The sequence below is a fragment of the Penicillium cataractarum genome (genome assembly GCF_028827025.1).
Source record: "Penicillium cataractarum strain IBT 29864 chromosome Unknown utg000008l, whole genome shotgun sequence".
Lineage (NCBI taxonomy): Eukaryota > Fungi > Ascomycota > Eurotiomycetes > Eurotiales > Aspergillaceae > Penicillium > Penicillium cataractarum.
In genome coordinates, this window is record NW_026622744.1 from 3262956 (window position 1) to 3290050 (window position 27095).

The 27095-nt window shown below is 49.6% G+C and overlaps 6 protein-coding genes across 6 annotated transcripts; 3 read left to right on the forward strand and 3 right to left on the reverse strand.

The window, feature by feature from the left end:
• Positions 1–827: 827 nt before the first annotated feature.
• N7496_010322 (uncharacterized protein) lies at positions 828–2901 on the forward strand (the record flags this gene model as incomplete). The annotated part of the gene is made up of 2 exons (XM_056703235.1): positions 828–1528; positions 1581–2901. The coding sequence occupies 2 exons, from the start codon at positions 828–830 to the stop codon at positions 2899–2901; spliced, it is 2022 nt and encodes a 673-aa protein (XP_056552235.1).
• Positions 2902–2964: 63 nt separating this feature from the next.
• Positions 2965–5616, forward strand: N7496_010323 (ankyrin repeat domain-containing protein; the record flags this gene model as incomplete). The annotated part of the gene is made up of 1 exon (XM_056703236.1): positions 2965–5616. One exon carries the CDS (start codon positions 2965–2967, stop codon positions 5614–5616), a length of 2652 nt encoding a protein of 883 aa, XP_056552236.1.
• Positions 5617–10410: 4794 nt separating this feature from the next.
• N7496_010324 (glutamate synthase (NADH)) lies at positions 10411–16973 on the forward strand (the record flags this gene model as incomplete). Its single annotated transcript, XM_056703237.1, has 3 exons — positions 10411–10586; positions 10659–10699; positions 10813–16973. The coding sequence occupies 3 exons, from the start codon at positions 10411–10413 to the stop codon at positions 16971–16973; spliced, it is 6378 nt and encodes a 2125-aa protein (XP_056552237.1).
• Positions 16974–19117: 2144 nt separating this feature from the next.
• On the reverse strand, positions 19118–20962 carry N7496_010325 (uncharacterized protein; the record flags this gene model as incomplete). Its single annotated transcript, XM_056703238.1, has 3 exons — positions 19118–20138; positions 20204–20601; positions 20672–20962. The coding sequence occupies 3 exons, from the start codon at positions 20960–20962 to the stop codon at positions 19118–19120; spliced, it is 1710 nt and encodes a 569-aa protein (XP_056552238.1).
• Positions 20963–24410: 3448 nt separating this feature from the next.
• Positions 24411–24593, reverse strand: N7496_010326 (uncharacterized protein; the record flags this gene model as incomplete). The annotated part of the gene is made up of 1 exon (XM_056703239.1): positions 24411–24593. The coding sequence occupies one exon, from the start codon at positions 24591–24593 to the stop codon at positions 24411–24413; it is 183 nt and encodes a 60-aa protein (XP_056552239.1).
• A 917-nt stretch (positions 24594–25510) lies between these two features.
• N7496_010327 (uncharacterized protein) lies at positions 25511–26581 on the reverse strand (the record flags this gene model as incomplete). Its single annotated transcript, XM_056703240.1, has 3 exons — positions 25511–25939; positions 25987–26049; positions 26264–26581. The coding sequence occupies 3 exons, from the start codon at positions 26579–26581 to the stop codon at positions 25511–25513; spliced, it is 810 nt and encodes a 269-aa protein (XP_056552240.1).
• Between the last annotated feature and the right edge of the window lie 514 nt (positions 26582–27095).

Sequence of the window (27095 nt, forward strand, 5' to 3'; positions counted from 1 at the left end):
TTGTCAGCAGTGATAAAGCTAGCGGAGGTGTCGTTGTCTATGATTTTGGGAAACTTCTTGCAGATGGCTCTTTCCAGAGCATCTCAATCTTGAATCGCCCACCTAGGTCGCTAAGCTCTGCAATTGTTCAGCTCGAGGCAGCTCATATGACACGGGAAAATCACATTTCACCCTACATCGACACTATGCTTCAGAAGTATCCCTTCATGCGAAAGGCTGGTTATCGCCGACCAGCGCAGAACACGGATCGCTTGTTCGAGGTCCACTACAAACATTCCTCTGGTCGGACATGCAATAAGTGTGATCCATCAGAGGAGGTATCCCGAGAGCCACGCTACGACGAGCATCCGGTTATTCACTATGGGACAATCGCCACTGGTGATTCTGTTATCAGGCATGCCCCTACCAGGGAAGATCTCAAGCAGAAGCATAATGCGATTTGCTTGGAAATGGAGGCATCTGGATTGATGAACAACTTCCCTTGCCTGGTGATTCGGGGGATTTCCGACTATGCCGATTCTCACAAGAATGATCGCTGGCATGCTTATGCCTCTGCCGCTGCCGCTGGCTGTGCCAAGGAAGTTCTCCAATATGTGCAGCCAAAGGAGATCGACATGGCATCTTCCGCGAAAGATGTGCTTGGTCAAGGTACGAACTTCAATGTCATTGTATGAAAGATCAATACTGGGCGAAATTATTGATTCCTGTATCTAGTTTCCAAAGATGTATCGGATATGAAAGCAGTGGTCATGACAGAACAATAAAAAAAAGTCCTCGACTGGATCAGCCCTCTTGATTTTAGTGCACAGCAGAAGTTGGCCTTCAAGATGCGTCAGCAAGGCACAGGGCTATGGTTTCTAGATTCACCAGAGTTCCAGAGCTGGCTATCTCAGCCTAAGCAAGTCTTGTTTTGTCCTGGAATCCCAGGAGCCGGAAAGACGATTATGAGCTCGATTGTGATCGATTTCCTTAAGAATAAATTTGCAGAAGATCTCGAGGTTAAAACTGCATTTTTGTTCTGCAGCTATCAGTCCCAGCATGCGCAAAGATCAGACGACCTGCTGTCCAGTATTCTGAGACAGCTTGCGTACAAGGATAGCGGGGAGCTATGCTCGCATGTATATGATCTTTACAAATCCATGCCTCCAAACGATTGCACTGCTCTGGATCACAATCTGGTTGCCCCGACACTATCATGCACGGCAAGCTCATACAAGAGAATATTTATCGTGATTGATGGTCTCGATGAGCTTGGCCCTTCGAAACCGGAGCAACAACAGACACTACTGTCAGAACTTTTCAAGTTACAGAAAGTTTTTCCAGTGAACATACTGGCCACTTCGCGGTTTGTCTCTGAAATCCTTGGTGAATTTGAAGAATACCCGCAGAAGGAGATTAGGGCAGTCGATGAAGATGTGCTCAGTTACGCAAATACAAGGATCCCACTTTTAGTGCGTGGTACCATAACGAGCAATCCCGCAACCCAAGACGAGGTTCGAAAGAGCATTGTGACAAGCGCAGATGGAATGTGAGTATCCAGGATGAGGATCTCATTAACGGAATCGTTGACTTTATCTCAGGTTTCTGCTTGCCACGCTACACTTGGATCACCTCATGGGATTCCCGACTGTGGGAGAATTGAAAGAGGCCCTGCCGCTTTTGTCTCGTGGTGAAACGGGTCTTTTTGGAGCCTATGACTTGGCGATCGAAAGAATCAAAGCTCAGGCCCCGTCTTGCGCGCGATTGGCAACCAAAGTTCTATCCTGGCTTACCTACGGCAGGCGACCACTTTATGAAGATGAGTTGCAACATGCACTTGCGACCCGAGACAATATGAGCGAACTAGACCCAGAGTTCATGCCGCCGGCTGAAATGATCGATTCATTCTGTGCGGGGTTGGTTATTCGGGAAAGAGATACCAAAATTGTTCGACTCGTCCATTATACCACCAAGGAATATCTCCTGGGCAGCGCACTTCTCAGCAATGCAGAAGCAGAACTTGCCAGGAGCTGTCTTGCCTATCTTTGTCTGCCAACCTTTTCTGTTGGTCGTTGCTCGAGTAAATACGATTACAAGGAGAGATTGAATATGTATGCCCTCTACGACTATGGTGCCAAATATTGGGGGGCTCATGCGGCAGCTGTGATGGCTGACTGCACTGAAATCGAGGTCTCCGTTCACAAGCTCTTGAGCATGGATTGCTATGTATCTGCTGCTAGCCAGGGGCTAATCCTCCCTCCAATCAGCCAAAAAGAAAACAAAATTACCGACGTTTCCATGTGGGGACCGTGGAGCCGATGCCCTAGCCAGGTCACAGGCATGCACCTTGCAGCCCACTTTGGGCTAAGGGACGTCATGGCCTACTTATTGAACCATAATGAAGACCTCCTCGCCATGGATTCCAGGGGCCAATCACCTCTCGTCTATGCAGCAGAGGCGGGGCATACAGAAACAGTCCGGTTCATTCTTGCCGCTTCTGGGAACAAGAGCATAGATACCAAGGACGCAGACGGCCAAACACCACTTTTAGCAGCAATTTCCAAGGGGAACAATACCTTGGCCAAACTACTCATCGACCTTGGTGCTGATATCAATGAGCAAAATGAGCAAGGTCATTCAGCATTGAGCCTTGCCGCAAGGGTGGACAACGTCGTTCTGATGCAGACCCTTCTGGACAAGGGCGCCAATGTGAACGCAGCGAATATGTCTGGAGCTACCCCCCTTCACGAAGCATCGAGGGTGCACAACGTCGATTTTGTAAAAGTTCTACTCGAGAAAGGAGCCCTGGTGGATCCTCTCGAAAAAACCCCGACCCCGCTGCAATATGCTCTGTATTCCTGCACAGTTAATAAATGCAGTTTTGAAGCTGAGGAGACCGTGAGACTGCTGTTAGAGGCTTGAGCAGATCCGAATTTATATGTTTCGTCGATTTTCTTGGGTAGAATGCTGGAAATCCCACTGCTGATGGCGGCAGAAACGGCATCTAGCCCGATTGTTCGGCTCCTACTCGATCATGGGGCGGACCTCAATCCACGGCCTGGGCAAAAATGGTCTCTTTTATTCGGTGCTGTCAGGGAAAACAGTGCAGATGTTGTGAAGCTTCTCTTAGACATGGGATGCAATCCACATGACCGAGACCATCGCATGAAAACACCTTTATTCTGGGCAGCATTTCGTGGAGACCATCAGAAGGTCGAACATTTAATGTATCACGGCGCCGATATTAATGCTCGCGATGAGCACCTAGAGACCCCGCTGATGTCGGCTGCTGGTGAGGGAACGGTTTCAACTGTCGAATTCATGCTTCATCAAGGCTCAAATGTAGCCGATGAAGACATTGCAGGAAATACAGCGCTTTTTCACGCCGCTAAGGGGGGCCACAAGGAGGTGGTCTTGCTCCTGTTGGAGAACGGGGCAAATATTCATCACAGAAATGTCGTCTTGGATACCCCTCTGTTTTGGGCTGCCGCGGCAGGGCAAGCCGCGGTGGCGGAAATTCTTCTCACGCACGGTGCTGAGGCAGATTTACGTAACATGTTTCTTGAAACGCCGTTCCTTTATGCAACTAGTGAGGCGCATACTGGGCAAGAGGAATACACCATGACAGTTGAACTTTTGGTTGAACGCGGAGCCGACGTTGATCCTATTTGTCGTGACACAGGTGTGTTGGGCGCGTACGATGTCCTGGTGCTTATCGAGTCAAAATCTGCCACTTTCCTCGATTCAATGGTAGACTTGGAGAGAGAAAGTATTGTTAGGAAGTACTGGGGATGTCAGACTCAGTCATTTGACCGCCCACAATTGCTGGCGTTCTTGCGTCAGTTAACTCTGTCAGCAACCGCAACAGGGAGCCAGGAGTCGCTATTTCGGAAACCCCATACACTAGCAAGGAGGCGAAAGTGGCAAGTTGGGAAGGCCACTCCACTCATATGGGCTACCGACAGACGATGCAAAGAACTTGTTAGCATGTTCTTGAGACGGGATGTGAGAGTTGATATCAGAGACGAGGGAGGAAGAACAGCTTTGATGAATGCGGTGAAGCTAGGAGACACACAAATGATCAGCCTTTTCTTGACACCAGGATTAAAAGGACAGCCTACCCATGTGGAATTTGAGCAGCTCATTCAGTTGGCGGCCCGCAATGGTCACAGTGCTGCGATCCGACTATTACTATCCAAAACAACAATTGATGATACGGTAGGAAGTTCGGCGTTATTATCGTCAGCGAGATGTGGAAACAGAGAAGCCGTTCGACTACTACTAGACAAGGGTTATGCGGCCGATACTCAAGACAAAGATGGTCAGAATGCTTTTCATCATTCTGCAATTGACGGGTCCCAAGAAATCGTCAATATGTTGATCGAGGCTAACGCGCCATCCTTTGATGCGAAAGACAACCATGGGCGGACGCCCTTATTTTGGGCAGTGCAAAACCAGCATCTATCAGTTGCCGTGGCTCTGCTCCGGGCTGGGGCGGATCCTAACGCTATGGAACAAGGAGGCTCGTCTCCGATTCTGTTTGAGGGCCTGGATCCTACTACTCCGAAAATTCCCCCTTTCCCCAAATCCCGTGACGCGAGAGACCTTATGAGAAAACGCGAAGCTCTCATGAATCGTGCTGAGCCTGGTGGTCAAACACCTCTGTTCTCTGCAGCTGGAAGTGGGCACCACAGCATTACCAAAATATTGCTTGATCACGGAGCAAACCCAAATGTCAAAAACAAGTATGGGGAGACTGCCTTGTGTTGGGCTGCAGGTCTAAGGTGTGAGATAACTGTGAGACTTCTGTTGGATAGAGGGGCCTTCCCAGGCCCTGTGGGTAATTCAACCCAGGCCCCCCTACTTTGGGCAGTTGGATCTCAAGGCCACGGATTTATTGACGCGAGGATTTGGAGAGAGCTAACATGGAATCCATTTGGGCACTCACCCAGTGATCCCGATGTCATTGTGAGAATATTGCTAAAACACGGCGCTAATCCAAATTTTCATACTCGGGGTGTTGAGCCGATTCTTTCAGCAGCTCTTTCCACAGGAAACAAATCATTGATACGGCGTCTCGTGAAAGTCGGTTGTGACCCAAATCTACAATCTGAGGATGGAGAAACCCCGCTCTATCGTGCCGCAGCGATGGGCCTAGAAGACCTTGTACAGTTCCTCTGTGCGCATGGTGCGAACCCGAATCTGGCGAATAGATTTGGGCGAACTCCGCTGATGGTGGCTACCGTGCGAGGCCACTGGACGTGTGTCCTCGAGTTGCTTGCAGTGGGAACAGTGAATAAAGATGCGACTGATGTTTTTGGCCGCAGCGCGTCATCCGAGGCTCGATTAAGAGGAGCACCACTGGTCAAAAATGTCCTACTGGATGGCTACGATAATTTGAAGACCTTGAAAACTTTGGATGTTCAACAAACTATACCCAAGCTCAGAGAGCGCTATGGTCTTACACTTGGAGAGCCTTCGATACATACACGCGGGACATGTGATGCTTGCGATATTGAGACCCACAAAGCCGACACATGCGACATCTGTGCGGATGGTAACCGTAACTTCTGTCAAGAATGTCATGAGGCTGTTCATGCATTCGAGCAGCAGGAATCGTCGAACCCCATCATTTAAGAGACTCAGGGAGCCTTTGATTTCCAACAACGGGCATCATCTACTCAACACGACAACATATCAGGGATGGGTGAAGGAATCAAAGAAGAAATGTAGGGAAAGAGATGCGAAGGAACATGTGATGTTTTAGGCCCGAGCGAACTATACCAGACTGGCAACATTTGCAAATTATACCCTCAATTTCTGCCCACTATATGAGCACGCTTCTCATTCATTCCAGCATCAAAAGTCAGGTCAAACTTGTTTCATCATCTACAAAATCAGGACAGGGGCTTCCACGAGATTGAAAGTATTAAAATATATTCTGAACATAGGTATTATTGAGAGACTCCACTCCACGTATAACCGTATAAGCTGAAAATGTCGCCCATGAAGCATTTTTAGCCGAAATGTTTCATCAGGTTCCATATAGATAACTTATGATTTCCATGCTCGATGTGAAATTGAATCGAGCTCCATTTCTGCGGTTGAAGGATCGTATGCGCGCTTCATACCCAGTCGAGTCCCTTCGTTACACCCGCGGAGCCAAAAGATGAAATATTCTTAGCTGTCTAGGCCAATCTCATGAATATATTTGGCCATTGTCCCCACAACCTAGAATGACACAAGCCAGTAGGTGCCTTATTTGGCGTCCGAAGCGCCGTCACTTATACGGTATAGTACGTAGGTACAACCTTGAAAAATATATATATATATTTGTTAAATCTATATTCTATGTACACTGAAGCTAGTAGCACTTCTTCAGCCAAGCCCTGCACTACCAAACTACTGACAATAGTACGTCGCACACAAGTCGATAATCCTGGGCATACACATATTGATCAAGCCCGCTCTACGTTTCAGCGCTCGACAGCTGGGCGTCCTAGCATACAACGAATTACAAACGAATACCCCGGAGTAATAAAGACATACGACAACAGCAAAGCCCGATATTCGGCCGCAGGTTCGTCCCTCACTCACCGTCTCCCAAGATCTCCGAGGAACTACGATTTGCCCAGCTAAAAGGCACAGCTGTCCTGTACTGTCGTCTTCGTTCCCAGGCCAATAGCCCAGACCCGAAAACACCCGATGCAGGCAGCACTCCGCCCCGTCGACTCGCCCGCACGCCGGTGAACCTAAAGTGGACTGGAGCCATCGGGAAAACCCGGGTAGAACTGCACTGCAGACTTCAGTCAAGTGCTGGAACTTCTGAAGCAAAGTGTCCACCCCCAGATGCACACGCACCCGTCGTCTTATGTTCACCTCCCGTTTGATTGGGCCTAGAGAAGCGGGGATCATGTGATACCCCACTTGTGTGGATCTCGGGCGCGGCGGAGTCAAGTAGATCTGTGTACATACTGTATGTAGTATGTATGGATGAGGATAGTCCTGTTAGTATGCACTCCGTACCTAGTTGGTGGTACTTGTGCAGATGGATCGGGGCCATGCAGGGCCAAGAGTGATGGGCACACGATCAATACTCGCTTCGATAGAACCGAGTTAGGTGGCGAAAGTGGATCGGAGAAATGCATCGTTTGATTTTAATCTGTTTGTCGGGTGTTTCTGTTGTGAATGGGCTGATCTCCTGTCTGTCTTGTTTAATCCAGAGGCAAAAGAAGAGAGCCGAGTCAGATATGAGTCAATGGCTAGGCGAAAAGAGGATAAAAAATCCATCGTTAGTATATCCAATAACTCCGTACTCCATATTCCATTCGTTCCGGCCGATAAACGTGCCAAAGGGCCAGAGTGGGCGGATGAGATGCCCGCTTGGATAGGAGAAGTAGACACTTTCCCGATGAACTAGCGCGGAGAGAAGGAAGAAGTAAAAAAAAAAGAGGGCTGCGCCGTAGCAGTTTAGGAATTAGTCGGCGCTGGACCACGATGGAATGAGAAATGTGTTTATGTATTCCGATTTCCTAAAGGTTTGTGCACGTCCATCTACGAGCTTATCAGGGCCATCCCGCTTCACGTGTCAGAGCCGGAGGGCATTCCTCCGGCTGAATGCTTATGCTTAAGTCCGAGGATGAGGGGTTCTGATCAGGAATACGGACACTACGCTGTAGTTCAGTACTCCTGAACGAAGTACTAGAGCAAGGTAAGTTCATGTATCTGTATCTATACTCGTACTAAGTTGTTGTACACTTGTACTTAATCTACGGGAAGGTATATTCACCAAACTGTATGCAAGCCTAAGCCAAACTTCTGTCAGACCAATCAAGACACGTGCATAACCACTTAGCAAATACATAGAGCCTAGACGAAAAAAAATAGTAAACCATCTTCCCCCTTGACCCATTCTTTTTCCCACCGGGCGCGGAGCTTGGTGAGTCTGGGGAATAAGAAAAGAAAAAAGAACGTCAAAGGAGGGGCTATGGGCCATGGCTGGTGGAGGGGGAGGGTCGATGATCCGGGGCAAGATGGATAAACCCATAAACTCCCCCCTCCTCAGACTTAAGAGTCAACCCGGGGTGCAAGACATAAGCAAAAGGGAAAAAGAAGATTGGACGAGTAAGAGTGTAGGTAATTTCGAGCAAAGCCGCGATAAGCAGTTTGGATGACCTTAAAGAATGAGCTGGGGGAAACTGGAAACTGGTCGGGGCCAATCCGGTTGCAGGGCTGGCATGCCGGGGGACGGCTGGGCAACCCCGAAATCGGGGGGAATTGGGAGTCGGGATTGGGGGGAATTTAATTGGGGTGAACTCGGTAGTGTACTGTTAATAGAGGGATAATGATTGGGTTGTTAGGGGCTACAGTATTATTGGAGGGCTTCATGGATGGGTGTTTGGGAGGATCGAAGAGGAAGATCCCGGGCGGCTGCTTGGCCGTTGTCGGAATGGTAGGAGGTACTTCCGTATGAAGTGCTTTTGATGGGCGGAGAATGGGAGAATGGAGCGGGGAGGAGGGGAGAGGTGGTTTAATACAGATTACCAGGACGGTTTGAGACTGTATTGGGGGGAGATCGTGGCTTTGATCAAGTCGGTGCACGTTGAAAAGTGGAGAACTGATTGGTTTAAGGTAGGGGAAGTGCTCCGTACGGAATACGGGAAAGGAAAATACATAACTACTATGGTAAGCTTAGCTTGGGAGAGGAACCGAGGACTGGTCCATGGTTACAGTCTGAAGTAGTAAATAGTCGAGGACTCGACTTTACCCAGGCTCGAAAATTGAGGATACGTCGCCTAGTTTTGGGTTTGTTGTACAGTACTGTACACTCCTGCTACAGGACTACAGTTTTCGTCTCTTCTTGGCACTTCTCTAACCCGTGCCTGCCAAGTCCATAGGATTTTCATCTATTGTCTTAGGTACTCAGTATATCCATGTAACTATCTGTACTTGTGACAATGCATATGCACTCCAAGCCTCCGTGTATGCAGAACAAATACCTGTATACATTTGTACGAAGAGCAAACCAGCGGCTCGGAAATTAGGGGCGATGAATTGGATTAAGCACTGCATCCTTGTTAATAGCCCCACCAACCGCCCGGCCATTCGGGTCCGCAGGGGAAAATGTCCAGAGTACGTTACTATGGTAGTATGTATATATATGGTATAGGAGTCAGCTTCGAGCTGCCTAAGAAAGAAGAAAATTAATTACCGAGTGTTGAAATACACGATATCTATCAAACGAGGGGGAGACTATGGAGGAGCAGTTTCGGGACGAAAAGGGAGTCAAAGACAGTGATTTTCGTGTCTTGCCTGTTTGCGTCGGTGGGCCAATGGGGGCGTCGGAATTGCCGTGGGCCCACCAGCCGAACTGGTCAAGGGGAGAATCATCGGAGGCTCTAGAAGGAGATGTTGGAGTAATTAGAATCCTAAGTAGAAAAGAGGGGACTTGGTGAGTAGTCGGGTATATCAAGGATAATAGTTAGCTATATACTCCGAGAATGTACTTCATAGTAAACTTGTATAGAGAGAAGAGTAGATGGATTGTAGGGTAAAATAAGGTATCAATACGATACCATACACCCCCAGAACGGAGTCGTCTGTATTTCCACCAGCTCCACCCGAGGATCTTGACGTAGGAGAAAGCTAATCGTTTTGGTCCAGCGGTTGTAAAGCCTTGATGCTGATTGGTCCCCATCCTCTTATCTTTGAGGATTTGCCTGCCGTAATCATAATGATTATCATTACTCGACCCATTAATTATTGCTGAGCTCCCTCCATATGGAATGTTCCTCTCTACCCCCCCCTCCTCTCTTGTGCGGACGCTTTCGTCCATAAGAGGGGGTTGGGTCCGGGGAATTGTCGTATTGACCGTAAAGAAACAAAAGAATTGACAGTTCTCTATAAGATGCTTTCAACGAAGATGGTGAATGTTGTCCCTTTACAGACTGCAAGAGTAGACCTCAATACGGATTGGTATTTACTTCTGTACAATCTAAGCAATAAACTCCAAGATGCATTTGCCACGCCAACCCCACAGCCCGTAATTTTCCCGTTTCCTCTCTTGGGGTCCATCGGAGCAACTGCCTGCAATCCCCGGACCTGCTTGCTGCGCTGCCGTAATCGCTGCCCATCCTTTTTTTTTATTCCCACCCCTCCTTTCCAAATCTTCTCTCTTCCTTCTTTCCCCTTCTTCCATCTTTTCACCTGAAATCCCCTCTGCAGACGCTGGGTTTAACATTCGCGATTACAATACTCCCACCCGCGCTGCCCACACCCCTCCTGTGACGACATCGACACTACGCCTATCGATCCGTCCCGCCTCAAAAATCCGGAGATTTCCCCTCCTCTCGAGGAATTCCTAACAAGAACCACCCAAAACTCTCTCTCAACCCTGTGTCTTTCCATTCTCTGTCGGCCCCCGGCGGAAGAATGGGTCTTACTTTGGAGGATATCTATGGCAAAGATCTAAGCGAAGACCAGGCTCCCCAGGAGTATTCGGAGTACCAACCGAAGGCCGGCTTCGGCTGGGCCAATGCTCTGCCCGAGAAGCAGGGTCTCTATGACCCCGAATACGAGAAGGATGCCTGTGGTGTCGGTTTCGCTGCGTGAGTCTCCCTCCAACCTACCGGACGAGCCATTGATCTCCTTAGACTAACATTTATGCGGGGGACTTCTAGCCACATTAAGGGCAAGCCTAGTCACAAGATCGTGAGCGATGGTAAGTGTTTTTGCAAACCCAGTGGGAGTCTTGTTTTGAGATTTTGAAAAATCCCAATATTTTGGCTCTGCTTTGACCAAGGAACTTTTGCGCTGACGTCGATGCCCGCTTAGCTCGCAATCTACTGTGCAACATGACCCACCGTGGAGCCGTTGGCTCGGATGCGCGAGACGGTGACGGTGCTGGTGTGATGACCAGTATCCCCCACAAGTTCTTCGTCAAGAACTTTGCCCGTGAGGTTGGCGTCGAGCTGCCTCCATTGGGCCAATATGCCGTCGGTAACTTGTTCTTCAAGCCCGATGAGGTTGCGCTCCAACAATCCAAGGCCAGCTTCGAGGAATTGGCTATCTCCTTGGGTTTGCGCGTCCTGGGCTGGCGTGAGGTGCCTCGCGACTCGACTATTCTGGGTCCGGCTGCTCTGTCTCGTGAGCCTATTATCCTGCAGCCCTTCGTGGTGCTCAAGTCTGCCTACGGCGACGGCAACAAGCCTGAGATCACCGACGTCAAGGAGTTCGACGAGCGGACTTTCGAGCTGCAACTCTTTGTCCTGCGCAAGCGGGCCACCCACGTTATTGGCCTTGGCAACTGGTTCTACCTCTGCTCCCTGAGCAACCGAAACATTGTCTACAAGGGTCAGCTCTCTCCCGTCCAGGTCTACACATACTACCACGATCTGGTCAACGTCGACTACGAGGGTCACTTTGCTCTCGTCCACTCCCGTTTCTCCACCAACACATTCCCCTCCTGGGACCGCGCGCAGCCTCTGCGGTGGGCCGCTCACAATGGTGAAATCAACACATTGCGAGGAAACAAGAACTGGATGCGTGCCCGTGAGGGTGTTCTCCGGTCGGAGGTCTTTGGTGACGAGCTCGACCAGCTCTACCCTATTGTCGAGGAGGGTGGTTCCGACTCGGCTGCTTTCGATAACGTGCTCGAGCTTCTCATGATCAACGGTGTGCTGTCTCTGCCCGAGGCGGTCATGATTATGATTCCCGAGGCCTGGCAGGATAACCCTGCGATGGATCCCTCCAAGGCCGCTTTCTACGAGTGGGCTGCCTGTCAAATGGAGCCCTGGGATGGTCCCGCTCTGTTCACCTTCTCCGACGGTCGGTACTGCGGTGCTAACCTGGACCGTAACGGTCTGCGCCCTTGCCGTTTCTACGTGATGGATGACGACCGCATTGTCTGCGCTTCGGAGGTCGGCGCTATTGACATTGACCCCGAGCGCGTGGTCCAGAAGGGCCGTCTGCAGCCCGGAAAGATGCTGCTGGTCGACACCGTCGCCGGTCGCATTATTGACGATGCCGAATTGAAGCAGACTGTCGCTAAGCGTCAGGACTTTGCCAGCTGGCTGGACAAGGAGCTTCTGAAGCTGCCCGCGATCAACAAAACTCTGCTTGAGAACAACGTTGATCTTTCATTCAAGCTTGACGACGAGTCGGTTCAAAATGACCCTCGTCTGCGTGCTTTCGGTTACTCCTTCGAGCAGGTCAGTCTCCTGCTGGGTCCTATGGGTGCTGACTCCAAGGAGGCTCTCGGGTCCATGGGTAACGATGCTCCTCTTGCCTGCATTGCCCAAGCACCTCGTCTGCTCTACGAGTACTTCCGCCAGCTCTTCGCCCAGGTTACCAACCCTCCTATTGATCCCATCCGTGAGGCCGTTGTCATGTCTCTGGAGTGCTACGTCGGTCCTCAGGGCAACCTTCTCGAGATGGATCCCACCCAGTGCCACCGTCTGCTCCTCAAGTCTCCCATCCTGAGCATTCCCGAGTTCAACGCTATCAAGCACATTAACAAGGCTCACAGCGACTGGTCTGTCCGTACCATTGATATCACCTTTGAGAAGAAGAAGGGTACCGCTGGCTACATCGAGGCACTGGATGCCATCTGTGATGCCACCACCGAGGCTATCGAGAACGGCGACAAGGTCATCGTCCTTTCTGACCGTGCCACCTCCGCCGACCGTGTTCCCGTCTCCGCTCTGCTGGCCACTGGTCTCGTTCACCACCACCTGGTTCGCAACAAGTGGCGTTCTCTTGCTGCTCTGGTCGTTGAGACTGCCGAAGCTCGTGAGGTCCACCACCACTGTGTTCTCCTCGGTTACGGTGCCGACGCCATCAACCCTTACCTCGCCCTGGAGTGTCTTCTCAAGATGAACCGCGAGAAGTTGATCCGCAAGGATCTCAGCGATGACAAGGTCATTGAGAACTACAAGGCTTCTTGCGACGGTGGTATCCTCAAGGTCATGAGTAAGATGGGTATCTCCACTCTGCAGTCCTACAAGGGTGCTCAGATTTTCGAGGCCCTCGGTATTGACGACAGCGTTATCGACCGCTGCTTCGCCGGTACTGCCAGCCGTATCCGTGGTATCACCTTCGACCTGATTGCCCAGGATGCCTTTGCCTTCCACGAGCGCGGTTACCCCTCCCGCGACATCGTTGAGATCCCCGGTCTGGCCGAGACTGGCGAGTATCACTGGCGCGACGGTGGCGAGGCCCACATCAACGACCCCGTCAGCATTGCCAACATCCAGGATGCCGTTCGCACCAAGAACGACAAGTCTTACGAGGCCTACGCCAAGGCCGAGCACGAGCAGATCAAGAACTGCACTCTGCGCGGTATGCTCGAGTTCGACTTTGAGCAGCGCACTCCCATCCCCATCGACCAGGTCGAGCCCTGGACCGAGATCGTCCGCCGCTTCGTCACCGGTGCCATGTCCTACGGTTCCATCTCCATGGAGTCCCACTCCACCCTGGCCATTGCCATGAACCGTCTCGGCGGCAAATCCAACACTGGTGAAGGTGGTGAGGATCCCGAGCGCAGCAAGCGCATGGAGAACGGCGACACTATGCGCTCTGCCATCAAGCAAATTGCCTCTGGTCGTTTCGGTGTTACCTCCCACTACCTTGCCGATGCCGATGAGCTGCAGATCAAGATGGCTCAGGGTGCCAAGCCCGGTGAAGGTGGTGAATTGCCCGGCCACAAGGTCGTCGGCCCTATCGCTCGTACCCGTCACTCCACCCCCGGTGTCGGTCTGATCTCGCCCCCTCCCCACCACGACATTTACTCCATCGAGGACTTGAAGCAACTTATCTACGATCTCAAGTGCTCTAACCCTCGTGCTCGTATCTCCGTCAAGCTCGTCTCTGAGGTCGGTGTCGGTATCGTCGCCTCTGGTGTCGCTAAGGCCAAGGCTGATCACATCTTGATCTCCGGTCACGATGGTGGTACTGGTGCCTCGCGCTGGACTGGTATCAAGTATGCTGGTCTTCCTTGGGAACTTGGTCTTGCTGAGACCCATCAGACTCTTGTTCTTAACGATCTGCGTGGTCGTGTTGTCGTCCAGACTGATGGTCAAATTCGTACCGGACGCGATCTGGCTATGGCCTGTCTGCTTGGTGCTGAAGAATTTGGCTTCGCTACAACGCCTTTGATTGCCTTAGGCTGCATCATGATGCGGAAATGCCATTTAAATACTTGCCCAGTCGGTATCGCTACCCAGGATCCGGAGCTCCGAAAGAAGTTTAAGGGTTCCCCCGAACATGTGATCAACTTCTTCTACTACGTCGCCAACGAGATGCGTGCCATTATGGCCAAGCTTGGTGTTCGTACTGTCAATGAGATGGTTGGTCGTGCTGAATTGCTCAAGGTTCGCGATGATCTTCGCAACTCCAAGCAGGAGCGCATTGATCTCTCCCTCATCTTGACTCCCGCTCACTCTCTCCGCCCTGGTGTTGCTACCTACAACGTCCGCAAGCAGGATCACAAGCTGCACACTCGTCTCGACAACAAGTTGATCTTCGAGTCTGAGCTTGCTCTCGAGAAGGGCCTCCCCTGCCGCATTGAGTGCGATGTTGTCAACACTGACCGTGGTCTTGGTGCCACTCTCTCTTACCAGATCAGTCGCCGCTACGGTGAGGCTGGTCTGCCCCAGGACACCATTCACGCCAACATCAAGGGTTCCGCTGGTCAGTCCTTCGGTGCTTACCTCGCCCCTGGTGTTACCCTCGAGCTTGAGGGTGATGCCAACGACTACGTCGGTAAGGGTCTGTCTGGTGGTCGCCTCATTGTCTACCCTCCTCGTGGCGCTGCTTTCAAGGCCGAGGAGAACGTCATTGTTGGTAACACCTGTCTGTACGGTGCTACTCGCGGTACTTGCTACTTCCGTGGTGTTGCCGCTGAGCGTTTCGCTGTCCGTAACTCTGGTGCTACTGCCGTCGTTGAGGGTTGCGGTGACCACGGTGCTGAGTACATGACCGGTGGTCGTATCCTCATTCTCGGACCTACTGGTCGCAACTTCGCTGCTGGTATGTCTGGTGGTATTGCCTACGTGCTGGACATGAACCAGGACTTCCACTCCAAGGTCAACATGGAGATGGTCGAGGTTTCTGGTATCGAGGACCCCTCCGAGATTGCCTTTGTCCGTGGCCTCATCGAGGACCACCACCACTACACTGGTTCCGAGCTCGCTGCTCGCATCCTTCTCGACTTCACCCGTGCTCTTCCCCACATCCTCAAGGTTCTGCCTACCGACTACAAGCGTGTTATGGAGGAAGAGGCCGCCAAGGCTGCTGCTGCTAAGAAGGCCGAGTTCGCTCTGCCCCAGCTTCCCAGCACCCCCGCCCCTGTGGAGAAGCCCAAGGCTCACGCCGATGAGAAGAAGGCCGACCTGCTGGATATCGAGGACAGCATCAGCAACGAGAAGGCCGAGAAGAAGCGCTCCGCCCTGATCCTGGACAAGACCCGTGGTTTCATGAAGTACAGCCGCCGCAGCGAGAAGTACCGTAACCCATCCACTCGTACCCGTGACTGGGCCGAGCTGTCCAACCGTCTCAGCGAGGACGAGCTCAAGTACCAGTCCGCTCGTTGCATGGACTGTGGTGTTCCCTTCTGCCAGTCCGACACTGGTTGCCCTATCTCCAACATTATCCCCAAATGGAACGAATTGGTCTTCCAAAATCAATGGCAGGATGCTCTTAACCGTCTGCTCATGACCAACAACTTCCCCGAGTTCACTGGTCGTGTCTGCCCTGCTCCTTGCGAGGGTGCCTGTGTTCTGGGTATCAACGAGGACCCCGTCGGCATCAAGTCGATCGAGTGTGCCATCATTGACCGTGGTTTCGAGATGGGCTGGATGGTTCCTCGTCCTCCCAAGGTTCGCACCGGCAAGAACGTCGCTATCATTGGTTCCGGTCCCGCCGGTATGGCTGCTGCTGACCAGCTGAACCGTGCTGGTCACTCTGTCACCGTCTACGAGCGCGCTGACCGTATCGGTGGTCTCCTCATGTACGGTATCCCCAACATGAAGCTCGACAAGAAGGTTGTCCAGCGCCGTGTTGACCTCATGGCTGCCGAGGGCATCAAGTTCGTCACCAACACCGCCGTTGGTCCCGACAGTGAGGTCAACTTGCAGTCCCTGCGTGCCTCTAACGATGCCGTCATCATCGCCACTGGTGCTACCGTTGCCCGTGACCTCAAGGTCCCCGGTCGTGAGCTCGAGGGTGTTCACTTCGCCATGCAGTTCCTGCACAAGAACACCAAGTCTCTCCTGGACTCTGGTCTGTCTGACGGCGAGTACATCTCTGCCAAGGACAAGCACGTCGTTGTCATTGGTGGTGGTGATACCGGTAACGACTGCATTGGTACCTCCGTCCGCCACGGTGCCAAGTCCGTCACCAACTTCGAGTTGCTTCCCCAGCCTCCCCCAGAGCGTGCCGGTGACAACCCCTGGCCTCAGTGGCCCCGCATCTACCGCATTGACTACGGTCACTCTGAGGTCAAGACTCACATGGGCAAGGACCCTCGTGAGTACTGTGTCATGTCGACCGAGTTCGTCGACGACGGTAGCGGCCGCGTCAAGGGTATCAACACCGTCCGTGTTGAGTGGACCAAGAGCGCCACTGGTGGTTGGGACATGAAGACCGTCGAGGGCAGCGAGCAGTTCTTCCCCGCTGACCTGGTCCTCCTGTCAATGGGTTTCCTGGGTCCCGAGGACCGTCTCCTCGGCGACGAGATCGAGCGCGACCCGCGCAAGAACGTCAAGACTCCTCCTGGTCACTACTCGACCAACATCCCCGGTGTCTACGCTGCCGGTGACTGCCGCCGTGGACAATCCCTGATCGTCTGGGGTATCAACGAGGGTCGCCAGGCCGCTCGTGAAGTTGATACCTTCCTCAGCGGTATCAGCTCCCAGCTCCCCGTGACTGGAGGTATCATCCGTCGCCCGGCTATCGACTCTGTCCCCCAGCCCGCCGAGATCCAGGTCGTCGCCTAAACGTGTTGAGAACTCATAGTTTAGGTGATAGATAACTAACGAGGGATGATGACTACGAAAGCATTTTTTGACTTTCATTTTACTTCATTGAAGAATTGCGAAAGCAAGATGCGCCCCCAAAATTTTTTAAAAAAGTTTTCACTAAAATGGAATGACTGGATCGGTTCTTTTCATTTCTAGACTGCAGCGCGGCGGAGGTTTTTTTCTTCTTGGAAATGCCTTTTTTTTGTTTTTTTCTTTTATGTCTGTTTCATGCTGCTGCTTATGTCCCCGCATACTTATGCTCATGTTTGATGTTTCTTTTTATCTGATTTCCCTTTGCTTTTGTGTTTTTTTTGTTTCTTTATTTTTTATGTTCGCAGCGTTTCTCTATGCAAGGTGTTTAGAGCGTCTGCTTGCGGTGCTTTTTTTTGGTTGTACATACCTCTTACGCTTATCTTTTACTCTTCGAGTATTCTATTTGAATTTATCTCTTGATATTCATCTGTTATTTATAGTCGCAGTAGATATTTTAAAATTTGTTACGTGTTTTTCTGCTCGCATGAAAGAATTGGATCACACGTGTATGATAAAGTAAGGTTATGATAGAAGGTTAGCGCGTACAACACGATAGGTTTATTTAGGATATCAGTCCTGCTATAATAATATTTCTGTCCTACATTTCTAAAGAGGTTTTTGATGATAATCGAAAAGATGGTCTGAAAGATAATACTGCAGCTATCTTTGGGGACGGCTCAAAAGAGCGGTACTTACAGGGTATAGTAGAACCCTTTTTCTGGTTGCTAGATCCATACTTCTAGAGTCTTCACTTCTTATCGTGCTAGTAAATAGATCCTTAAAAAGGTCTTTCCATGCACATGAAAATCAGAAATAGAAAAGTCACGTCTTTGTTTAGATTCCCAAATAAAGCCTACAAAACAAAGCCAACGAATACCATCCGAACAAAGCCCCTGTTTTAATAAAAGCCCACCTCATCCACCCTGAAAAAATGATAAATACCCCGGAAACCCCAAATCCTAACAATTAAACCCCCCTTAATCCAGGAAACGAATGATCGAGAATATACCCATCATTATTTTCCTCCTCCTCATTCACCTACTTCACTATCTTATGCAAGGCCCCTTTCCTCTCCATACCCTCGCTTACGCACTCGGCATCCTGCAAGTCCGGAAATCTCAGCAGAGACGTTCGGGTTTTACTAGGGCTGCTTCTTCGCTTAGTGCGAAGTGTCGTGTTAGTTCGGTTAACAAGCAGGGGAGGGACGGGGATGGGTGTGGTAGTGAGTATGGGATTGTGAGTGGGAGTTGTGAACGTGGTAGTCAATATGAAAGTGCAAGTGAGAGTCGTGACTTGAGTAATGGTGAGATTGTCGAGTCACTTGATTTCACGGATATGTCGAGGTCTTTTGAGTCTTTTGAGAGAGTTTGTGTTGGTGAGATTATGGAGAGGGAATGGGATGTTGACGAGGAGATGCCTAGTGATGATGCTGAAATATCACTAGGTGACTTGTTCAAACTTATGGAGGAACCACAGAATATTCTCGAGGGGGTATCATTGAGTGAGCCGGAGGAAGTTTTGCTAAATGAATCCGCCGAACTAACCGAAGAACCTGAAAGTATTCAGGCAGAAAAGCCATTAAGTGATACTATCAATCTGGACCAAATATCCCAGAGTTCATCTGAGGAATCACCAGGACGCTATTTCCTACCTGGGATGAAAAAGACAAACCAACAAGAATCTTCAAATGAGTATCTGCCCCTGAGCCTGATTATTCCAGCACATGCTAGGGCTAAATCAAGTCGTCGTTCTTTGCAATGCATTCCGCCTATCCTGGAGCGGAAGGCGAAGTTACCTCTAGGGCCTGCAGACTCTCCTCGGAATTGACAAACTTATAAAATGAATCGAATTAATATGTTTGATACCATGTTTCTATCCTAATATTTGAAATCATAGTATGGTAGATTAAACCAAAACGCTAGGCACATCGCGGTAAATTAGGCTTCGAAAACAGCAACTCTTGACGAAATTTCAGGCATTCGTTTCAATTACACGCAGAGGTTCAACTGAAACCCTCCAAGCAATCTTCATCAACACATAACACATCCAAAGGCAACCCACTTCAAGAGGCAAAGTTACTCAGTAGCTTATGCAGCAGCTCTTGCCTGTGTCTCTATCGGCAGGCCTAGCCAAGCACCCGCCAGCAAAATCCAAAGAGCCCCCAAGAACCAAACAGGGGCTCCAGAGGATACTGCTGTGCTCTCAAAGGTAGTGATAACATGCGCAATAAGCCCAAATACACCCCATAAGAAGCCCATAATGCCGAGGCCGAATCCTCGCGTGGGTGTTGGAACAATCTCCACGGTATAGAGTGTCAGTGTCGCGAGACCAGCATATTGCAAGAAGCTCACTATGCACTCGAAAGCCAGCGCAGCGTTGCGTGACCTAGAAACTGTGGAGACCAGCATGAACAATCCTGTCAAAACGGCAATTCCGGCGCCTGTGCGCTTGCGGCCAACACCCTTAGCCTCAACAAGGAATGAAGCCACGATTGGACCCGGAATTGCGCAGAGAGAGGTGTACAGATAGCGACTGTATAGGTAACCTCTCGTCACAGTGAGCGCATTAACCTTGCTCACGCCATAGGTGGCCAGGTAATTGCTGATGTAGGTTTGGTAAAGGATAAAGCTGAGACCCATGGCGATCCAGAGAAGGACAAGACTGATCATGCCAATCCCGATATTTCCCAAAGAGGCAAGTAGGGACTGAACTCGGGACTTGGTACGTAATTCTTCTTCTGTTCCCTCAATCGTGGAATCAACTCGCGCAAAGGACGCTTCGGTCAACCAAGTCTGTCGCCCGTTGTAGAGGGCAATATCCTTGATAAGCTGTGTTGCTTCTGCATCGCGACGACGAGCAAGAAGGAACTTAGGGGTCTCATAAAAGGACAGTATGAAACGGCAAAGATAGAGGAACAAAGTGATGCATCCAAAGGTCCACCATACGTAGCGCCATCCCTTGTTGCTGACGTAGTGGCAGGAAGAGCTGCTGCTGGAGGAGGATGATGCGCTACTGGATTGACCCAGAGCGCGAGCTTTTCGACTCATTGCTTGTGAGGTACTGACTTCATCGGGGCCAGTGCCACATGTGTATAAAGCGATGAAGGCCCTATAAATGAACCAGCTTTATTAGCAAGAGACAAATATCAATAGTGCATATTGTGATTCACTTACCATCCAACGGCAGAGGCAACCAACTGGCCTAAGCCCCAGAAAACCCCCTGCAACGAAACCAAAAACTGGTGTGATGCTGGTACAGACTCAAGGAGAGTCATCGCATCAACAGCTTGATTTCCCGCAACGGCGAAACCAACAACAGCTCCCACCACGCAGAGTCCCGTGAATGAGGGCATGCCTGCGCCGACCAATCCACCCATACCCATCAACACGACAGTGCTTGTGAACATCTGCTTCCGACCGAGAGTATCAGACATGAACGGCCATACTATGCCTCCGATGGCGAGGCCGACGAACAAGCTGACGAAGAGATAGTCGGTGTTATTCCCGGTGAAGAAGAATTGGGCCTCGTTACCAGCGGATGGCGCAATGATTATAAATGACATGGTCCAAAACTGTAGTAGTTTCTCTATCAGTGCTCCGTTGGAGGTAAATGGGATCATTGTATCTAGTGAATTAACTCACGCTGTCAAGAAACCACCCCACACCAGTCATCAAAAACAGCAGCCATTGATACTTTCCCATGCCAATATCCAACAAGGCCTGATTAAGTAGTTGAACCTTTGCGGCGAAGGCAGCATCAGTACCTGCATGGCTGTCTGGGGTTGCAATATCAACTCCGAGGAGACTTTTATGCTGCTTCTCGGATTGAAAAACAGTCTTCGATGGCCCTGTCTTCTCCAGATCGTCCACTAGGGTAGACGCAAGCACACTTTGTACTTCGACCCTTCTATGTGGGGTAATTGAGTCGGCCATTTTACCAGTACCAGTCTCAGAAGCAGAGGGGAGCAATGTGGGGAATGTCAAGATCAAGTTAAAAATTCCTTTTTCTCAACGGGCCTGCTACGGTCAGACAGTCATATATATAGACATTCTCGCCAAGATCAGCTCGTTAAATACGCGCTATGATTGATTGCTAGTCGGCACTGTGACAACGAGCAAAGAGACTAACGAGAATGAACGTGGCATATCATAGGTGCATCCTTGTCCCCCACCCGGGACATACCAGAAGGCGGACGAGAAAAGTTCGAAAACCGCACAGTAGCTCGGGGATACCCGCGGAGATGTCGGAAGGTCAAGGCCTCTCAGTCCGGAGAATATCAGATAAGATCTCATGAATAGGCTCACAAGGTGATATAGACCCACCACCTTCCGCGGAGGATTGAAGGAAACACAATATGTATTATCAATCAGAATACCGGCTTTTTCATGTGTAAGGAGTTTTTATCTCTTCCGATTGTGCTCCGAAGGTGTTCACAGCAACACTAGGCTAGCCATAGTAGCATAGGCCGAATGATAGTTTAGCAGATGGGAATCCTTAGCTCGCGGCATAAATTTATATCCGACCCAGCCCCATGATTGGATCAAGCTCGACCCACTAGATACACTGCATTGTAATGTACAACAACATGACAGATAGTCCAAGCATTCATGGTTTTTAGACCCTCGGTCCACCTGGAGCAAGGTCAATAATTATGGTATTAGGTACAATCGCGGCTGGCTTCTGAGCGAGGTGTTTGGAAAGCTTATTGCCTTGCAACCTTCTCCGATAGCTTGGAGGCGTCTTAGCCCTGTACATAGCCGAAGCCACCACATCATGCCAAGATCGGATGAGTTTTCCAATTCGGGCTTAGCTTAGTAGACTCGAAGTGGACATGAGTTCATTGATTCTATCGGCTAGAGCTACAGTATCTAACCAGACGAGCCCGGATATAGCCTGCACGGTGTGCGTACTTTGTATTATGTATCGCAATCTCTTGGTCTAACTTGGACTTCATTTCTGTGGGGAAGGTTACTGGCAAGACGAAGTTAGAGTAAATCATATACATTCAACGAAGACATCAATCCTGGAGAAGAAAAGAAAGAAAAGTCTATCCAGTGAGATGGTTTGTGTGATATCCTTCTCTTGTCATCCCAATTTAACCGTGTTTACCCCCATGGTCAGATCCCCCACTAATTCATACAGCAAATGTTCTCCCAGTTTCCGTCAGTGCATTCAAATGATATGTGGTCCTTGATCAATTCCCCGGTTATTCTGATACATACGACCATAGGGTGTGGAGAACAGGGCTTCCCGTCCGCTCAGCCGTACTTATAAGCCACCTATAATATGCGGTTAATTCTTAAAGCGCCCTGGGCTTTAAAATTGCGTCCAACTTTATCCTAGGGTGAGTGTGCGTGATTTGGGTGAGAAGTCTGGAGACTGGGGTGATAGAGGTAAGAATGGGGTGAGGGCAGGTGAGAATTCTCACCCAGGATCACCCACATGCCTACTTTAACCTAAGACTAGCCCATAAATATGAGTACTGGGTGGCTACCTAGCCTTCTGTTCTTATTTCTCAGAGTCTAGCTATTTTAAAGAAGATGCTCCTTAAAGACTTCCAAAAGGAACTTAAGGAAAGAATTACACGTGCTAAGTCACGTAGCTTCACCCTAAGTATCAAAATAAACGAGAACAAAAAAACAACACTATCTACCTTAAATAGCTCACTCTAGCTACTCTCAAGAAGTTTAACAACACAGAAGAAAACTAGGCGTTATAAGTAATGCTTTTAATAACTAAAAGTCGCGACCCTAAATTTAGTAGATAGAGACTTTCCCGGAACGAAGCAATTAATGCTAATTTTGCTAAGAATAAACCTAATCCTACCCCTGAAATTTATACGAGAGAGCACGGGTATAAACTAGGAATGCCCTTTCAATATTTACTAGCTCGGGTGCTACTACCGGTGCTATGGTAGAAACGAGCGCTTATCTTCACACTAACGAATGTTTATATTGTTGTTTTGTGCCAGTGTCCGATATAGGTCACGTGTATCACGAGACCTTGGTATTTTGACGTGGAGAACGCGCGGGATAAACTTCCCCTCTATAAGCTTTTTGTAAATAGTATTTTAGCCTAATTAAATTGAATCAAGTCTTGCTTCAGCCCTTCACATACAAAAAATTAGGTTCAGGTGGCTGGCATGCCATACCACGAGCCTCATGGTTTAGTATGCGCATGAATCATGCGAGACAAGATCCAGGCCAGATAGACCTTCAAGGGCGTTTCATTTCATGGGGTACTCGGAAGCTATTTTCCATCGCATTCCCCTTTAAAGGAAATTCTAGCACGGGGCTCCGTACTTAAGCCGCATACTCTACTAGGCTATTTCTTGAGGAGCCCTAAGAGGATTTTCTTTGCTTAAAACTATGACGCTAGCTTAGAAGGGTAAGTGTAAGTGATCTAGGTAATAGGTCAAGAGAATGGGATAGCATAGTTCTGTATAGTATTCCACGTAATTAAGTCTGGGGGGCCTTATAGCTTTCAGATCCCTGGTTCTCAAGCTTCTTTGAAGTACAAATTCGCCCCTAAAAACTTCTCTTGAGGGGCTAGTGATCTGACCCAACGCATGATCGTCAGTCTACTTGCGGGCTGGGCAAGCTCAAAAAAGGGTTTATGCCCTTGCACCAAAGCCTGCCAGGCACACCGTGCCATTTCGCTCTTCTGCTGCAAATAGAGGACCTCTCCATACCAATGTAAACAATTGAGCGTGTCTTGATCTGAGATTCCAAAACGCTTCGTCGACCCTCTAAGAGCCTGGAGAAGCAGAGGCTCTGCTTCAGCGTACCTGGCTTGATTATAGTACGTCATGCCAAGCCAGTACGATGAGCACAATGTATCTAGGCTATCTTCTCCAAACCTGGAATTTCGCAGTGAAAATGCTCTGTGGAGGGATGGAATGGCTTGTTCGTACTTTCCTTGGTGGTACATGGCTAGCCCTAGCCAATGACTCGTCGACATATTTGTGTTGTCTTGTCTCCTCGCGAAAGTCGGCCGAAAGGCTTCTTCAGATTCGCGGTATCTCTTCAGATCGAAAAGAGTACAGCCAAGCCAGTAGGCACACTCAATTGTGTCTTCAGATACCGGTCCCAGCGAGTATTCTCGTCTTTCCAATGCATCTTCAAGAATTGGTTAGGCTTCTTTAGAATTTCATTGCTCGTATACGTTGTATCCAATCTAAAAGAGAGCGTGCACTAAATCTTGATCATATCCATCGCTCATCGGTTCCAACTCTTCGAATATATAGCGAAAGACAGACTCGGCCTCCTCGAATTCTCGTTGTTTGGAAAGTGCTAGTCCAAGTGCATGCATAACATTCAGTGTCTTCCTGTTGCTTCCGTGCAGGGTCTCGGCAAACCCATCTACCACTTCTCTGAACAGTTATTCGGCGGCTTTATAGTGGTATAGCTCATATTCATTACGGCCAAGCCAATAGAGAGCATCCAAGGGGTCGGCGTGTGTTGGTCCAAGAGCATTCTTCAATCCACTCGCTGCCTTTTCAAGATGACTTTGGGCAGCATTGTACTCTCCTTGCACGTGCAGCCTTTGACTGAGCTCAGCCATTATGCGGTAATAAGCCTCCTTCTTGGACCAATCTGACTCATGTGGCTTGGGTTTTGGTAGGAGCTGCGGGGAGTTGAGTGGAATGGATATGATGATGGCGGAAACAATCCTTCCTTTCCTTACGCATTCCATTTTCCGTCTCCGGGCCCTTGGAAATTGCTGCCGTCTGGCGGAGCTTTGTCGAAGTAGTGGGGTTAGTTTCCAAATAGATTGTTGTATAGACTTGTGGCTTTCTCGATTTCCAAAATTTTCGGGGAGATGTGAATTTGCGGCGGGGTTTCCACGATTTGAGCTGGTTTCTGCTCTTCGATTGCAGAAAGGGAAAGAACGGTGTCCGGGTGATTTGATCCAAGAACGTCTTTCTGAATTTCTCCCACATGCTGCAATATAGCCAGTCCTTCTTGATGATTTCCTTCTCGACATGTCAAGACTCCAATCCAATAACGGGATTTTAGCGTGGATATATGGTTCGGGCCATATTTCCTTTCTTGAACTTCGAGTACCCATTGGAATAATTGTTTTGCTTGCGAGTATTTGGACATATGGTAGGTAAGAACTCCTAGGCAATGACACGAGTTTCGAGTGTCACAGTGCTCTAATCCAAGTACTTGACTGCGCCCTCTGACCGCCCGTAGAAGCATGAACATGGCTGTCTTAAAGTTGTTCGCGCAGAAAGACTGCACTCCTTGATTATGGAGAACCTGCCATTTGCGTACTTGCAATTGTACAGGGTCATTGTGTGAAGGAGAGTCAATCCGCGTTTCTGGTGTCGACGTTCGTGCTGCAGGAGATTCATTGCCATTATTGGAAAATTTGAAGATCTTTCTCTGCATAGGCTCAATCGTCCCTCGATTTTTTCTGTCGAGGTAGCCTTTGTCTCCGTTATTTGCAAGCCTGCCAGTTCCAGGAGTGGAATGTCAGCCCACACCAGCCACCCGCTTTCTGTGGCTTGCCCTGCAGATAATCTCTTCGATGCGTCCGGGGACAATGCGGCCTTCAAGAAGATTTTGCAATCTCTCTGACAGTGGAGATTTTGGGAAGGGAAGATCTGCGCCCTGTATATACCGTAGCAGGCTGGTAGGTTTGTTTGGGGGGAATGGATAACTGTGGAAAACCATATAAAACGCGATCACACCCAGTGCCCACATATCAACTTGCTCTGTGTATTGAAATACGGCGTCACCGTCACTTTTCCCTGGCGAGTAGAGCATCTGTAACTCGGGAGCAAGGAAAACTGGTGTTCCAACCCATGTCTGAAGGCCGCCGTTCTCGTTGATGCGTTTGCTGAATCCAAAATCGCCGACTTTGACCCACCAATTGGGGCTTGGGCGAAACACAAAGATATTCTACTCTTATAAGTAGCAATTCTGTGATTGTGTGAGAAATCCCTTACCGTAGGCTTGAGGTCTCGGTGAGCGAATCCATTCTCGTGGAGGAGTTTCAGGCCTTCCGCTATCTGGAGTGTGATTTCTCAGGCTTCATCTTCGGGTAATGGTCTCTTGAGATGCGAATCTAGATCGCCGTTTTCCATATACTCCATCACAATGAACACACTATCATCGTTTTAATACCATCCTAGAAACTCGACGAATAGACCTTCGTGCTAAAAACATGATTTGAGCCGTTAAAGCTTGCATTAATCCGCCGGGCTATTGGAATGCAAGTAGTACCTTTCTCTGTGAAAACTTCGCGATAGCTTCTAGTTCTTTGTAATAGTCAACGCCCGCGGAGACGGCCACCTTGTCGATCATTTTCACGGCCTGTAATTCTGCTTGACCATCGCTTGTCAAGCATTTATGCAGAGTAACAGTGCCAAATGACCCACTTCCAAGTCTCTTGACCGCCTGCCAGCTGTCCTTTCGAGGCCTGCGCCGGACATGCCGGATAGAAGAGACCTTGGACTGGGTCGTGAATCGATATATCAATTCGTTACTGAACTCAACTTGAATCCGGCTATCGAGCACCAAGTCCGAAGGGAGATAATCCATTTTGGGCTCTATCTGGGTCACAAGGCCAGTGGGTGAGTTGGAAACCGGGTTAAGGTCTAGGCTGACTGGTGTCTTGGGGTTTAAAGCCCCTTCTGAGAGCGAAGAGTCATCCTCCGCCCCGGCGTGATTGTGGTAGGCGAGGTGCAGCTCTAGTAGTGCGCGATGTGGATCCTTCGAACAGGGTTCTATAACAGGGATCTATTTAGGGCACGATACTACTAGACGAAAAATGCTCTCCAGGCAACATCCTTAGTCTACACGGTCATTCCTTGCTCTGACAGGATCTATGCTAGCCACATCGCTCCCCAAGAGGAGAGAGATTGGATGACTAATGACAAATAAAGCGCGTGAAACAAGATTGACGGAGTCTCATTCAATGTTCTTCACTTTCCAACGATGACAGTTTGCGAGAGTCCCGTTGAGAGATGTACATAGTTATTCGACAGTTTTGTGGAATGGGAGATGTCCCCTTTGAAAAAGGGAGGATGCTGAATCAAGGGCACGGACGGGGAGA